The sequence below is a fragment of the Amblyraja radiata genome, chromosome 14 (assembly GCF_010909765.2).
Source record: "Amblyraja radiata isolate CabotCenter1 chromosome 14, sAmbRad1.1.pri, whole genome shotgun sequence".
In the NCBI taxonomy this organism is placed as follows: domain Eukaryota; kingdom Metazoa; phylum Chordata; class Chondrichthyes; order Rajiformes; family Rajidae; genus Amblyraja; species Amblyraja radiata.
Window position 1 is genome coordinate 53,496,287 of NC_045969.1, and position 15,527 is coordinate 53,511,813.

At 43.6% G+C, this 15,527-nt stretch overlaps 1 protein-coding gene across 1 annotated transcript in view; it reads right to left on the minus strand.

The window, feature by feature from the left end:
- The window catches only part of cblb (Cbl proto-oncogene B), a 134,123-nt gene that overhangs the window by 24,429 nt on the left and 94,167 nt on the right, over positions 1 to 15,527 (minus strand). The window contains exons 5-10 of the mRNA XM_033033366.1: positions 13,302 to 13,439; positions 13,087 to 13,174; positions 12,544 to 12,675; positions 11,065 to 11,262; positions 9,085 to 9,270; positions 8,276 to 8,641 (exon numbers count right to left, since the gene is read on the minus strand). Coding sequence (XP_032889257.1) covers positions 8,276 to 8,641; positions 9,085 to 9,270; positions 11,065 to 11,262; positions 12,544 to 12,675; positions 13,087 to 13,174; positions 13,302 to 13,439 — 1,108 coding nt within the window. The remainder of the gene's footprint in view (positions 1 to 8,275; positions 8,642 to 9,084; positions 9,271 to 11,064; positions 11,263 to 12,543; positions 12,676 to 13,086; positions 13,175 to 13,301; positions 13,440 to 15,527) is intronic.

Below are 15,527 nucleotides of genomic sequence, written 5' to 3' on the forward strand. Positions count from 1 at the left end.
GCCACTCGCCAGCAGCCTCACGAGAATGTCCAGCCACAAGATCTCAATTACAAACTCCAAGGTCAGACGCACTAATTGGCCTTATCTGCACATGGGTAATGTTTGGTGAGAATGTAGGTAAAAGGAACTTCTGGAATCAACGTGACACAAGCAGAGCGTGAAATTAACGGTTGCCCGGTTGCCAATGGCCATCTAAAATCCCGCCGGGCAACCTAAAAACAGTGCCATTTTTGCCCGGTTTGGCCCCCCTCTATCTCTCTCTCTCTGTCACTCTCCGTCTCCGCCCGCCATCCGTGTCCAGGCCGCCGGGTCTCCGCTCTCCGGCCGCTCCTCATCCGCCGGCAGGGCCGGCCTCCTTGCACATGCACACTGCCACGGCCAGCACATCCTCAGCTGCCCTGCACATGCGCACTGCCACGGCCAGCACATCGGCCGCCCTTCACATGTGCACTGCTACAGCCAGCACATCCCCCCCCTGCACATCCTCGGCTGCCCTGCACATGCGCACTGCCACGGCAACCGGTCGGCGCCGGGCATTTTCTCCCTCCCTTTGCATTGTGGGAGATCTGCCGCCATTGCTGTCCGGTCGCCGCCTCACCGCGACCGCTGAAACCCAACGCAGAATCACTCCCTGGTGCTGGAGTGACTCACTGGAGTAACTCTTGCTTCTTGGTTTCCTACTCCTCCAAAAATATTCCCAATGGAATTTAAACTGGAGGTGGTGGAGGGTTGACTTAAGCAAAAAAGGGTTCTTGGGGGAAAAAAGAAATACCTTAAATTTAATTGTGTCTGGCTGGGTAACTATGGTAGGGTAAAGACTATTCCATGCTTTAATTGTGAGGGGGAACTGCATGGAGCAGCCAGCATCTCTGGATAGAAGAAATTGTGTGACGTTTCGGGTAGAGATCCTTCTTTAGATTTCCTCTGGTTTTAGTGTTATTAGTTTAATTTAAAGATACAGCGCGGAAACAGGCCCTTCAGCCCACCGAGTCCACGCCGACCTCCGATCACCCGTACATTAGTTCTATCCCACACATAAGCGACGTAAGTTAAGAGTCAAGAGTGTTTTTTTCTCTCAAGCCCCAGTTAGAACAATGAAATCCTTACTTGCAGCAGCACAACAGAATATGTAAACGTAGTACTCTGTAAACAATGTTAGAAATGAGAAAACAACAGTGTATATTTATATATGAATATATAACTATATAAATATATGTGTGCGTGAATGTGTGTTCTACACACACGCACTTTCCCCCCTGGGATTAATTAAGTTCTATCGTGTAATATTGTGTGTGTAAGAAGGAACTGCAGATGCTGGTTTAAACCGAAGATAGATACAAAAAGCTGGTGTAACTCAACAGGTCAGACAGAGGATTGGGTTGGGTCTGAAAAAGGTTCCTGCACACCTTTGGAATGTGGAAGGAAACAAGAGCACCCCGAGAAAACCCATGCGATAAAAAGGGAAAAGGAGCAAACTCCATACAGACAGCACCCATATTCAGGATCAATTCGGGTCTCTGGCACTTTTAAGGGCCTGTCCCACGAGCATGCGACAAGCGCAACCTAACGTGGTCGCTTGAGCCATACGGCTTCGCGGGGCCGGTCCCACTTCGATCGCCGGAGCCGTATGGAGTTGTGCGGAGCTGGTCCTGACATCGCGCGGGGCTCCGGAAAACTGACAGTGTTCAAAAATTCCGCGCGGCAACGGCCTGCTGGCTCGCAGCCGCCTCGACGCCATACGCAACGTCTTGACGCCCAACGCACCGTCTTGGCGCCGTACATTACGCAACAACTTTCCGCGGACTTCACGTCATTCACTCGACTTCCGCGCGGCCCCCGCTTCTGGCTTGGTTGCGCTCGCCGCATGCAGTGCATGCTGGTGGGACCGGCCCTGTACGGGGATCACTCTACCTCCGCGCGACCCCCGCTTCCAGTTTGGTCGCGTTTGCCGCATGCAGTCGCATGTTCGTGGGACAGGCCCTTTAGGCAACAACTTTATGTCCAATGTACTGCCCCATAGTCTTGGACTGAATTAAAACATACAGTAGCTGTAAAGGGGGACATAGCGTGACTTAGAGATTTAAGACTGAAAATGGATAGTTTATTTTTTTTAGTAACCAAAGTTATCAACTTATTTTTTTTTGTGTGTTGGAACACAAAATATAGTGGCACATCTGTGTTCGATCTTGTCCTCAGGCACTGTCTGTGTTGAATTTGCACATTCTCCCTGCAAGCGTGTGGGTTTCCTCCCACATCCCAAAGACGCATTGGCTTTGTAGGTTAACTTGTCTCTGTAAAATTGCCTCTAATGTGTAGGGAAGGGGTGAGGAAAATGGGATAACAGAACTTGTGTGAATGGGTGGTAGGCAAAAAAGCTGGAGAAAATCAGTGGGTGAGGCAGCATATATGGAGCAAAGGAATAGGCGACGTTTCGGGTCGAGACCCTTCAGACTGATGTCGGGAGGGGTGGGGGCGGGAAAAAGAAAGGAAGAGGCGGAGACAGTAGGCTGTGGGAGAGCTGGGAATGGGAGGGGAAGGAGGAAGAAAGTAAGGACAATCTGAAATTAGAGAAGCCAATGTTCATACCGCTGGGGTGTAAACTGCCCAAGCGAAATATGAGGTGCTGTTCCTCCAATATGCAGTGGGCCTCACTCTGGCCATGGAGGAGGCACAGGACAGAAAGGTCGGATTGGGAGGGGGAGTTGAAGTGCTGAGCCACCGGGAGAGCAGGTTGGTTATTGCGAACTGAGTGGAGGTGTTGTGCGAAGCGATCGCCAAGCCTGCACTTGGTCTCGCTGAATAATCCAACCACATTTTTGTTTGGAAGTGGAAAGAAATAATAGAAATTGCATTCATTGCAACATGTAAAAAGAGTTGAGATACTGTATTATAATTTTGCTGCCTGTCATTGTGGTATATATCTTGTCTTGATTGGTGAATATGTTTAGTTTGTGACTTTATTTGAAGCAGAAATATGTGAATGCTTCATTGAGCATAATTCCGACTGGTAACCATGCACTTTGTCCGAGCACATTATCGCACGCGTCACGCGTCTTAAATGACCACTTAAACTGTCATCTTGCAACCTAAAAAGCTGCCGAGGTTGCCCAGCTGGCAACAGAGAAAAAAAGTTTGCACAAGGTGTCTGGCTCAGCTAAGTGTCGTTTGTTCTTCGCATTCTGTCGTGGGATTCAGTAGATACTACAAGTCAGCCACTCCCTTGTCCATATCACTATAATTACCCCAACCCATCTCTTGTGCCATGTTTCAAATGTCACATTATTAAATGCCTCTGCAATTGCAAGTACAGTAACAACTGGTTTTACCACACCCCTTTATAACAGATATTGGTTATAGCGGACGGCCCTGCTGACCCACCTCCAGTTCGCACCGCCTCCCCTCTGCTTACAGATGTGACTTCCAACTCCACCCCGGGCTTGCAAGGGACACCCGTGACACCTTTTCCCACCGCACGGCTGCTGTTGTAGCTCATATTGTGGCGCCTGGGGACAGCGCTTGGGCCACTTCCACCGACAGGACTCGCTCGATCACCATGGGGCTCCCTCCTCAGCAGCTGCTGCTTCTTTCTGTCGGCCATCACTTTTTCTGCTCCACCTCCTCCTTCTCCCTCCCCATCGGAGATGTCCCCTCACCTTCCACTGCAGCTTCCTCCTCCGGAGGCACCGACATACTCCATCTTGGAAGATGTCACCGACTGCAGGGGAGCAGAAGGGAGAGGTGGCGGTGGAGTGGGGAAACGGACAAAGAAGAAGGGAAAAAAAAAGAAAACAGCAGCTGGTGAAAGGACAGGAAGCCTCACGGTGACCGAGAGCATCTTGTCATTGGCAGCAGCATGAAGAAAGAGCAGTCAGCCAGGGGCTACATGAGCTGCAACAACAGCCGCGTCAACCGAAGAAGGGCTCTCTGGTGCAGACCAGCGGCTTCGGTTACTTGTTTTAAGGTAAAACGACACAGACTGAATTTATCGGAAGAAGTGCCCCGACCTCACCCATCCATGTTCTTCAGAAATGCTGCCAGACCATTGAGTTACTCCAGCACTTTGTGTCCTTTTGTGTATTAACCATCATCTGCAGTTCGTTGTTTCAACTGCGTACAATGATAATACCTTACTTCGTTATAACAGACACCATTCCCCCCACTCCCCCACTATGTTTCCTTTATAACAAGGGTTTACTGTACACCATATCTAAAGTTTCTCCTGTACTCACCCTGTTTTATTCCCACCTTCAAAGATCCTATAGTTTCCACTTTCTATCACACCCCTTCCCTGAACTTGCAGTTTTCCAGTGCCGTCTATAGAATCCAGCTGTTCCTTTTCTGGGTCACAACCTATGCATCCACATCTTAGCAGCAACTATCTTTAAGACCATAGGGATGTAGGCCATCAGGTACAGTGGACTAATTAACACTTGTCCCCATTAGTTTGCCTCATTCCTTCTTACGATTGTGGGTGTTTCCTTCATGCCTATGGCCTGTAAATTAGAAAATGTTATTGGGATGCTTTTAAGTGTTTTCTACCAAGAAGACCAATCCAACATATTGGCTGTCATGCCCAAGTCTGTACAGAGAGCACGAGTTGACCACTTAAGCCAGGAAACACTGCAACACAGATCTGCTCTCTTGAAATATGATATCCATGCTTAATGACCTACGGAAGGATTTTAGAGAGAAGAATAAGGAACCGTTTACAATTTGTTTCCTATTCTAGTAGCATTAATGTTTGCAGCAGTAAAAACATTAGCAGCAATATGCAAGAACATTCTTTACTACAGGGGTTAATATAACAATTTTTAGTATCCCATTTTGGTTTATCTCTGGCTTCAAAAATACGATGAAAACAAAAAAAGAAACCCACTAAAAGCAGGAAATTATAATTAAAGAGCCTAAATATAGCTATCTGGCATGGTAATTCACTAAAGTACTCAGTAAAACCAAAATTAAAACAAACAAAGTGAGTCAGTTATACATCCCACCCACAGTAGTCATATATCAAACTGGATTTTTGGGCTGAGGAATTTATTACAGAAGTTAAATATAGATCCATGTCAGCAGTCCACAGCCTGCCACAGTGCTAACAGTGCAGTGTACACATCAGGAGTGAGCATGCGCAGGAAGGAAATGCAGATGCTGGTTTAAACCGAAGATAGATGCAAAAAGCTGGAATAACTCAGCGGGACAGACAGCATCTTTGGAGAAAAGGAATAGGTGAAATTTTGGGTCAAAACGTTTTCTATTCCTTTTCTCCAGAGATGCTGTCTGACCCGTTGAGTTACTCCAGCTTTGTGTGTCAATCTTCAGGAGTAAGCATGTTGGATTCCGTGCGAAACCCGTCTACACGCAACCCTACACGTAATATTTGCAAAGTCTACTGCACGCTACCACGCTATGTAATTTGTGGCAACATTGCTCAGTGCATATTTCAGAGACACATTGCAATGGGTACATTAGAAATAAATATTGCCAGTTTATTTTGTAATCAGTTGGCTTTGATTATTCATGCTTTGGGTGATATATTGCATGATGCAAAACGTTAAGACAAGAAAGTCACTGCTCGCTGGGTAATCATAGTCAATGATATATTCTTTTAAGTGGATTTCCCTGAATAGATCGTTACATCAGCAAATGCACAAGCCTTGACGGCAGTTAGACTGCCAGACCAAACAAATGCTTGCATTGCAGAAACTCAATTTGTAGAAAGAAAGAAAGAGAGAACCTAACTGAAAAACACACACATGAACGTTTAATTGTCAAACAGCAAAGGGCAGCTACAATTGAGGATTTTATTAAGTTCTGCAAAGATATTTGATTGTGCCAGTGTCTTTATGAATTATTCCATCAGAATCCCACACAATGAAGGCAGGTTACTAAAATCAGAATTCTACTTTTTGTCCGATAGAGACGGTATTAGGAACAGAAAGCAAAGCAAATGAACACTAAAATAATTCCACCAACTTAAGATATAAAATATCTTGACAGGAGGGCTCCAGTCAATCTGTAATGATTAAACTATAATTCACAGTAGACGGCAAGATATGACCAGAAATTCAGTGCCAACCCACCGCTGGACCAGAACACTCGGTACTCTATGATGTCCCACACACTGTGGTGGGAGGTCAATTGAGGAAGCGCTTTGGAGATGGCCATGGGTTAACATATGATATGTGTTTGACGGCGCTGGGCCTCTACTCGCTGGAGTTTGGAAGGATGAGGGGGATCTCATTGAAACTTACCGAATTGTGAAAGGCTTGGATAGATTAATGTGGAGAGGATGGCTCCACTAGTGCGAGAGTCTAGGACTAGAGGTAACAGCCTCAGAATAAAAGGACATTCTTATAGGAAGAAAATGAAGAGGGATTTTTTTTAGTCAGAGGGTGTTGAATCTGTAGAATCTGTGCCACAGACCGCTGTGGAGGCCAAGTCAATGGATTTTATTAAACGGATGAGATATATTTTTGATTAGTATGAGTGCCAGGGGTTATGGGGAGAACGCAAGAGAATGAGGTTGTGATGGAGAGATAGATCAGCCATGATTAATTGGCTGAGTAGACTTGATGTGGCGAATGGCTTAATTCTGTTCCTATCACTTATGTCCACTGGGATTCTCTCCAGGAGTCCATTCTGCCATTCTGATGTCCAGAGAGTGGAATGCCTTTCTGCTGATGGTCAGTTGACAATCAGTTCTCCTAGACCTGCTCACTGCGCCAGGTAGAAGTTCCAGTTGTAAAAAGACACCTAAGGAGCACCATATGTGGCAAGTTGGTAAATCACACACAACTTGTAATGTTATGCGCAACTATCTATGAAAAACATGTTCTGTATGGAGGGATCACACTCCCTCGAAAGTTGTTTACAAGAAAGTTTACAAGAAAATCTGTTATAGCACAGCTTTGTCAATAACAGCGGTTTATTTACAGTTGCATAAAATCATACAGCTTGGAAACAGACCATTTTACCACTCACCCATGACACCCAGTGGGCAACCCTGTGCTTTAATGCCATCACCCAGCCCATTGCCCTTTGTGCCCAAGCAATTCAAGTGCTCATCTAAACACTTGACTGCTGTCAGCGGCTCTGCCACCATCGCTCTCACCTCACACTTGCCTGGATTAAACTCCATCTGTTTAGAGGAATATAAGCCAAATGAAGGCAAATGGACTAACCCAATGTGCCAACTTGGACAAGCATGGACAAGGTGGGCCGAAGGGTTGCTTTCACGCTCCACGGCTCTGCCATTTCTCACACTGGTATCTCTCTGCAGCCTGGGACAATATTCCACAATATCAACAACTCTGCCAGTCTTGGTGTTTTCCATCAACTTATTGATCTCGCCTCCCGCATCCACATCAAGTTCTCCCATTCTTCCAAATTCCAGTAAATATCAGCCTGGTCTGTCCAATCCCTCTTCACGAGGGAATCTGCCTGATCCAGCTATCAGTCCGGTATACCTTCTCCAAACTGCATTCAACATATTAACATCCTTCCGTAAATACGGTGACTAATATAGTACATAATTCATCAAATACACTCATCAACCAGCATCTGCAGTTCCCCATTTCTACACCACATAATCTTCCTACTTTGTATTCGATGTCCCGAGCAATAAACATTTTTTGGTTTCCTAATGACTGAGTGTACCTGCTTATTTGCCTTTTGCAAATCATGCTCGATGACATTCGTATGCCCCTGCATCCAAGGACAAAATAGCCCGAGAAAGACAAAATTTTGGAGTAACTCAGCGGATCATGCAGCATATCTGGGTAACATGGTTAGGTGACCTTTTTGGTCAGGATCCTTCTTCAGACATTTTGACAATGTAGCTGGCATGATTGTCGTGCCCGCATCAATATAAACGTTCTCCATCACCAGCACAAGGGGGCTGAGAAGTGTATCATCTGCAATATTCACTGCCCTTCCCAAAGCCATGATTTCAACAACTTGGACAGTAACCTAAAATTGGAGATATCAATATTCATACCGTTGGTTATATAGGCTGCAATCAGTCTGAAGGAGAGTCTCGACCCATAACAGCACCTATCCATGTCCTCCAGAGATGCTGCCCGAGTTACTCCAGCAGTTTGTGACTTTCCTTGATATACCAGCATTTTTTTGCAGTTCCTTGTTACTATGCTAAGAGTCATTTATTGTAGAGAAGTACAATTGACACCAATGTTGTATCTATTTTAAACATTCCATAAATCAACCAAAAATTGAGGAACTCTAACACTGAATAAAAATAATTCAATTTCTATCTTACCTTTGTGCTATCGTATGTTACATCTTGCCGCCTGCCAGGTTTGCGTGGGAAACTTGGCTCGGGGAGTAGCCAGCTGGATCTGGTGTTCAAATTAACAGGTGGTGTGTGGCCAGATTTTGGAGATCGGTCACATCCAGACCTGCAGTCTGCAGACGTGCTGGAACCATGGGCGTCCCTGGGACACCACGCTTCGTGCATGGTGTGCTGGTCCCATGGAGGAGCAACATCAGCGAGATGTAGTGAACGTGGTCCTCTGCTCTCTGGTGGGATGGGAGGTGGTCGCTCAGGTGGAAGAGGGGGTTCTCTGAGGGGTGGTGGTGGTGCTGGCAGAGGCTTGTCCTGCTTTCGAGCCATGCATGGAGAAGACTGATTTTAAAACAAAATTAAGGACAATATTATGTATATGTGAATTTAGGGTAAACAAGCAGCAATTAATTTAAAGCTAATTCCAAGTGCAATTAATTTATGTAAAAAATACATGTTTGCAGAATAATTCCCTTTCATGAATAAGCTTGGTGATTCATAACACAGAAAGTACAGAACGATTCACTCAAAGTGATCAGACTGGAATCTTCCCCAGACCAGTTTTACCACATCCCCAAGAATGGAACAAACAACTCCTGTAAAAGTGGGAATAAATAATTTCAACAAAACACTGTATGCGTTATTTGTTAACTAATCTTCTAACTCCCAATACTTCCTTAAAATTCAAAGATTTCTTTGAGCGCAAGTAGGGTTGTTAACCACACCAGTGAGCTCCGTCTGACATAACTGACTACTAACAGCATAGCATTGTTTAGATCAGGTACCTTTGGTGACCCAGTGGGGCTGGCACACGGTGATCGGACCACTCCTTTCTGAATGAGGTCCAGCCGAGGTGGCACGGGGGGTAGATTGAGGTGCTGAATCTGCAGCAGATCTGGAGCAGCCTTTCGGCGTTGTGCAATAGGCGATGAGTTTGGTGAAGACACTGGAGAGATTTGCCTTTCTGTACACTATAAAGAACACAGAGAATTGGGAAACAATTAATACCCCATAACCGAGCACCTCAACACACCGCGATGGACAATTTTTACTCTGGCTTCTCAGTCGATGGATAGACACTTCTGTGCAAAATTGTTCAGAAAACACAGTCTGAAGAAGGGTCTCGACCCGTATCGTCACCTATGCCTTTGCTCCATAGATGCAGCCTCACCCGCTGAGTTTCTCCAGCATTTTTGTCTACCTTCGATTTTTCCAGCATCTGCAGTTCTTTCTTAAACAAATAACAGGAGGATTTAACAGCCTTTTGAAGTTTCCAAAGGGCCGCTCAATTTTGGCACCAAACATCAGGTTCCTCCCCCTCCCCCCACTCTCTAAAAAAAAACTTTGCAAATATTTCTGTCAATGTAATCCTCTTAAACATTCCTATGGTACTTGACACTTCCAGCTTTTCAAGTAGTGTGTCCTGAACCTGGTGCATCATTCCGTAAGATCAAGACTGGCTTTTGAACTCAACTCCACATATCCAAAATATATTGGTCTTCAATTTGACTGGGCTCAAAACTTGAGCATCCCCAATAGCCAATTCTAAAGAGTTACGACATGCTAAATGAATTTCCCAATTAGATAATCGCTCATTCCTCTAAGATGTAGAGAACTTGAGGACTGCTTGTTCAAACCTTTCGCATAATGATAATCCTTCTCCAGGATTCAGTCCAGCAAGTTTTCACCACATCTCTTCTAAGGGTTTTTATGTCCTACTTTAGGTAAGGAGGCTAAGTGTTTACAGGTTTTCTTTGTTAAGCAGACTAAAATTGTAAAAAGTACTTTGGGTGTAGTCTCATCAAGACATTCCGATATTTAGAACTGCACACCAACTGGAACAAAGATAATTTTGAGAACGATTCTCAGCTTAGAAAACCAAGTAGTAGAATAAATGTATAATGGAACAACAAAATAATATGGTAGAGAACACTGGTGGGAATAGTTTATTGATCTATTATTAGCATTAATATTGTTAAGGAAAGTACAACTCATAGGAGGCTTCCATCTCTATGTAGTCTAGGAATAACAAACTTGCAGTGGATAAGTTCATGGAATGCCTTCCAGATCATTTACTGGATCAGTGCATCTAGAGGAACCCATATTGGAAAGTAGTTGATATTTATTATGATGTTGCAAGATGGTAAATTAATAAACTTGAACAAAAGTATCACTTGGGAAGCATGATCGTAATACTATCCAATTTTATATTATTTGTGAGTGATTTTGTGAAGTTGGGAACTAGGATCACCATGAATGTTGTGAATGGCAGTAGAGGCACCAAAAGGCTCATGCTTGCCATTCGTGTTCCTATTTCGTATGCTCCCAGCATAATGTGTGTGCAGTATGTACAACCTACAAAATGCCCTTTCACGTGAGTGTGACCCCAGAAACTGTCCCTTCTGGAATGACAAGGACAGGAAGAATTTGGGAATAAGACTAGCTACATGTCGCCTTCCAAAGTTGTCCAGCCTCAAACCAGGCTCCAAAGTACATCTGTAATACATACCATGGAGCCCTTGGATACAGTTGAACGTTTTAAAATAGTTAAGATAGCAAAATCAAAGAACTCTATTGAAATTTATCACTGTTAACAATCACGACAAGATGCTACAAGTGCAGCAGTGTGTTAATTAGATATATGTCTGATTACATGCAACCTTTCCTGCCCACCGATCTTCTTTAACAACTTTTAATGTCAGCACATTCTACGTCACATGCGGGAATAAAGAACAAATGTAATTGTGTTGCTGTTTGAAACGTGCCTTGACAAATGATTCCAGCCTGTTCATTATCAGCGAGTCGTCGCGATCGTCGTCATCGTCCAGGTCCAGCATCGGCATGCTAAAACTGTCCAGGCAACATTTGGCTCCATCATCTCTGGGGTCAAAGGGATCAACAATAATTGGCTCTGTACCTTTGATCTCACAGCGGCAGAATGGGCACCCCTGACCATCTGATTCCTACACGAGAAAGAAATCAAACATTACGTAAAAATATTAAAAAGCTGGCTTGTCAAAGACATATATAAGATTGGTAAGGGTTTGGACACGCTAGAGGCAGGAAACATGTTCCCGATGTTGGGGGGAGTCCAGAAACAGGGGCCACAGTTTAAGAATAGGGAGTAAGCCATTTAGAACGGAGACGAGGAAACACTTTTTCTCACAGAGAGTGGTGAGTTTGTGGAATTCTCTGTCTCAGAGGGCAGTGGAGGCAGGTTCTCTGGATGCTTTCAAGAGAGAGCTAGATAGGGCTCTTAAAAAGAGCGGAGTCAGGGGATATGTGGAGAAGGCAGGAACGGGTTACTGATTGGGGATGATCAGCCATGATCACAATGAATGTCGGTGCTGGCTCGAAGGGCCGAATGGCCTACTCCTGCACCTATTGTCTATTGACATGGTAGAGCAGAATGATGTCCACTGCGTGTAATGAAAAGTAAAATTTATAATGTGAACACTCAAAGTACAATAATCCATTGTTGAACATTTAGTTTTCTTTTGCTTCAGGATGCACAGTGTGATTTGTTTAACTGACAACATATAGAAGCAGATGAAGTCTGATCAATATTATATCCGAGGATTAGACCAAGTATACTGCCCAGAGAGAAGATGAGTTGGGAGGAACTAAGAGAATGGAAATTGTAAAAACAGCAGAGGCATCAGATAAGTCATGAACATAAATGGGAAGGGACTGGATCGGGGAGAAAGAGTGATGTGACGGTGGAAAGAGATAAGTTTTCTGGTGTAAGAGCAGGTTGACACTGGCTCTGCCTGGACAGTCCAGCTTGTGAATGTAAGGGAGAGGAAGGCTGGAGAACGTGAAGGGAAGTTCTCTGTAGCAATAATGTCAGTGACACTCACCTGATATTCACTCCTGAGAGATGTATAAAGAAGCAACCCACAGTTGACATTTGACCTCTGTGAGACAATGGTCAGTTCATTAAACCACAACGGCAGCACCTCAGTCGGCAGGTTTGATAACAATCAACAAGATGCAATCCTGGCACCTTTCTTTCTTTATCCTATACATCTCTCCCCATCCACTCTCAAACAAATTTGTTTCCTAGTGTTGTCAAAAGGTCTTTGACCTTGCACAAGAATTTCTCTTTGGACATATGCTACCCGATCAGGTGAGTATTTCCAGCATTTTTCTTTTTTTGTTTAAGTATTAGACTTTGAGCATTATAAAAATACAAAATACCCATGTGGACTCTGTCTTCACAAGCACTCTGTTTTCCCACGTACCTGCCATGCTGTCAGACAAGACGTGCACATTAAGTGACCACACGGTTCAATCTTCACATCTTTATCGTTCTCAGCGCAGATCTTACACAACTGGAAAGTGGAGCCCATCTCGCAGTACAGCTCATATTGTTCCTAGGCAGGAGAGAATTTTAAAGTATTGGCAAAATTAGTCAATTTGCAAAGAATATCATTTGTCTTGTCTCTTGCGGCGAGCAATCTACTTTACCAACCTCCACTCTTGAACTTGGCTCTAAATGCTTCAGTTGGGATTCTCAAAGCTTGTCCTTCCCATTTAATGAAGCTAATGTTAAATTTTGTAAAGAGGTTGTCAATGAAGAACCAGGCCCTCTATTTGTATGTGTAAATGCCAATATCAGAAACTTCAGTCGTGAAGCCTCCAACCTCAGCATCACGAGCAGTGACATTCCACCCACAGCATGAGCCCGAGGGCGCTGACTGACACAGGGCCCATGGGAAAGGCATCATGACGCCAGTCCCACGACATTGAAAACATAAACAGAACCTGCAGAACAATGCCTTTACCTGCGTAACTTTTATGTGATCATGAGGTGTTGGTTCACATAATCCAGTCAGATCTGGATTGTAACTCCGTCCATCTGGGTATAAATAACTAAATACAAGAGGAAAATGTCTTTACATTAGTGAACAAATCATAATTTAAATGTTGAAGCAGCTTTTGAGATTATTTCTCATTGCTTTTATGCAACTTAACAGAATTGTTGACAATAAATACATACAATCCTTCTCGGCATCCGTCTATTAAGGCTTGAAAGAGGGGCTTGTTGTGTGGAATGGTCTGCAGGATGTTCCCATCATTTGTAACGTAGCCAATAGCCCACTGGCCAAGTCGGGTACAACTGAGCCTGAAGATGTAGCTGTGGCAGAAACAGAAAGGAAAAGAACTAAGCATGAACATACAATACAAAATCTCCTCCACTTGGATCGACTTCAATGCAATCTCCAAATTACAAACAGCATATCACTATCTACATAGATCAGTATTGCTCTTTAAAATCACAATTCATATACAAGTATCATGCTGGTTCATCGGAAGTTTTGTTAAACAATATATGCATGACATGGTAAACAAAAAAATTACATACAAGAGAGCTGTGTATGGCTAGATGGAAATTGAGTATGAATAGAATTCACTAGTGTAGAACTAGACTCTAAGTCGCCACACAGAGCTATTGACATGTGCTGCATAGCTCTGATATGGAACTCAGTTACTGGGAAACAACTGCATTGAGAGATTACAAAATGCTGGAGGAACTCAGCAGGCCAGGCAGCACCTGTGGAGGAAAAGGACAGGCGACAGCCAATACCAATAATTTTGCTTATTGTGACGTGTACCACGGTACAATGAAAAGCTTTTTTGTTGCGTGCTATCCAGTCAGCGGAAAGACCATACATGATTACAATCAAATCATCCACAGTGTACAAATACAGGATAAAGGGAATAATGTTTAGTGCAAGATAACGTCCAGTAAAGTCAGACTAAAGATATTTTGACGGTCCCTTATGAAGAAGTTGGTAGGTCAGGACTACTCTCTAATTGGTGATAGAATGGTTCAGTTGCCTGATAACAGCTGGGAAGAAACTGTCTCTAGATCTGGAGATATGTGTTTTCACACTTCTGTACCTCTTGTCTGATAGGAGAGGGGAGAATGTGAGACTGGTCCTTGATTTACAAGAAATCATAATCATAATCATACTTTATTAGTAAAGTACATTTCACAACATACAAGGAATTTGATTTGCCATACAATCATACCAATAAAAAGCAACAACACACAAAATACATGAAATGTAGCAAAAGATCAACATGTCGTGGATATTCCCTGGTTTAATAAAGGGTTACATTCAATTTGCTAGTGTCAATATAAGTAACCTATTACAGTTCAACCTATTACAATTTAATTGCCATATAGCAGAGTTAATCTTAGCCACACAGCCACTGTAATAAATCAGTGCCAATCTTTGTCAAAAGGACTTACCGTTAGTGGGATCAACCCTCTTTACATTTAATAAGAATTGAAGAAGCAATTTAAAACGAGTAGTTTGAACATAGCAAGACACCTGCCAGGTTTTGCTGATGGCAAGTTTGTGCCCTATGGCTTCCAGATTATATTCAATATACATGCTAAAGCTTGATGTGCAGATGGAGAGGAAATCTACTGTACTTTGACAGTCATAACTTGCAATTACAGCTAATAAATCCCACCTTTTAATAAATTACATTTGCCAGTTCAAAAACTTCACTTAGCCTGGCTTATACGAAAGATTGCTTTCATTAAGTGCTTTGGTTCCAAGAACATATGGAACAAAAAAAAATAGACAGATGGGTGCACAGAATCAAAATGACCAGCCTTCCAAATGTCAGAATACACATAACGGATACCACGTGCATGTCAAACATTCTCAGGCAACTCGCCCAAAATAGGGAATCAATGTAGAACATTAAATTAAGCTTAGTATACTTTGAATTACCAGAAATATAAAAATCATCCGGTCAATATCAATAAGTTATATTTTATTGTCAGCAGACTTTACACCACCAACCAATCGCTTAAAAGGTGCATAAACTGTGGCCCCTGGTTCTGGACTCCCCCAACATCGGGAACATGTTTCCTGCCTCTAGCGTGTCCAAACCCTTAATAATCTTATATGTTTCAATAAGATCCCTTCTCATCCTTCTAAATTCCAGAATATACAGGCCCAGCTGCTCCATTCTCTCAGCATATGACAGTCCCGCCATCCCGGGAATTAACCTTGTGAACCTACGCTGCACTCCCTCAATAGCAAGAATGTCCTTCCTCAAATTTGGAGATCAAAACTGCACATAATACTCCAGGTGTGGTCTCACTAGGGCCCTGTACAACTGCAGAAGGACCCCTTTGCTCCTATACTCTACTCAACTCTTGATATGAAGGCCAATATGCATTCGCTTTCTTCACTGCCTG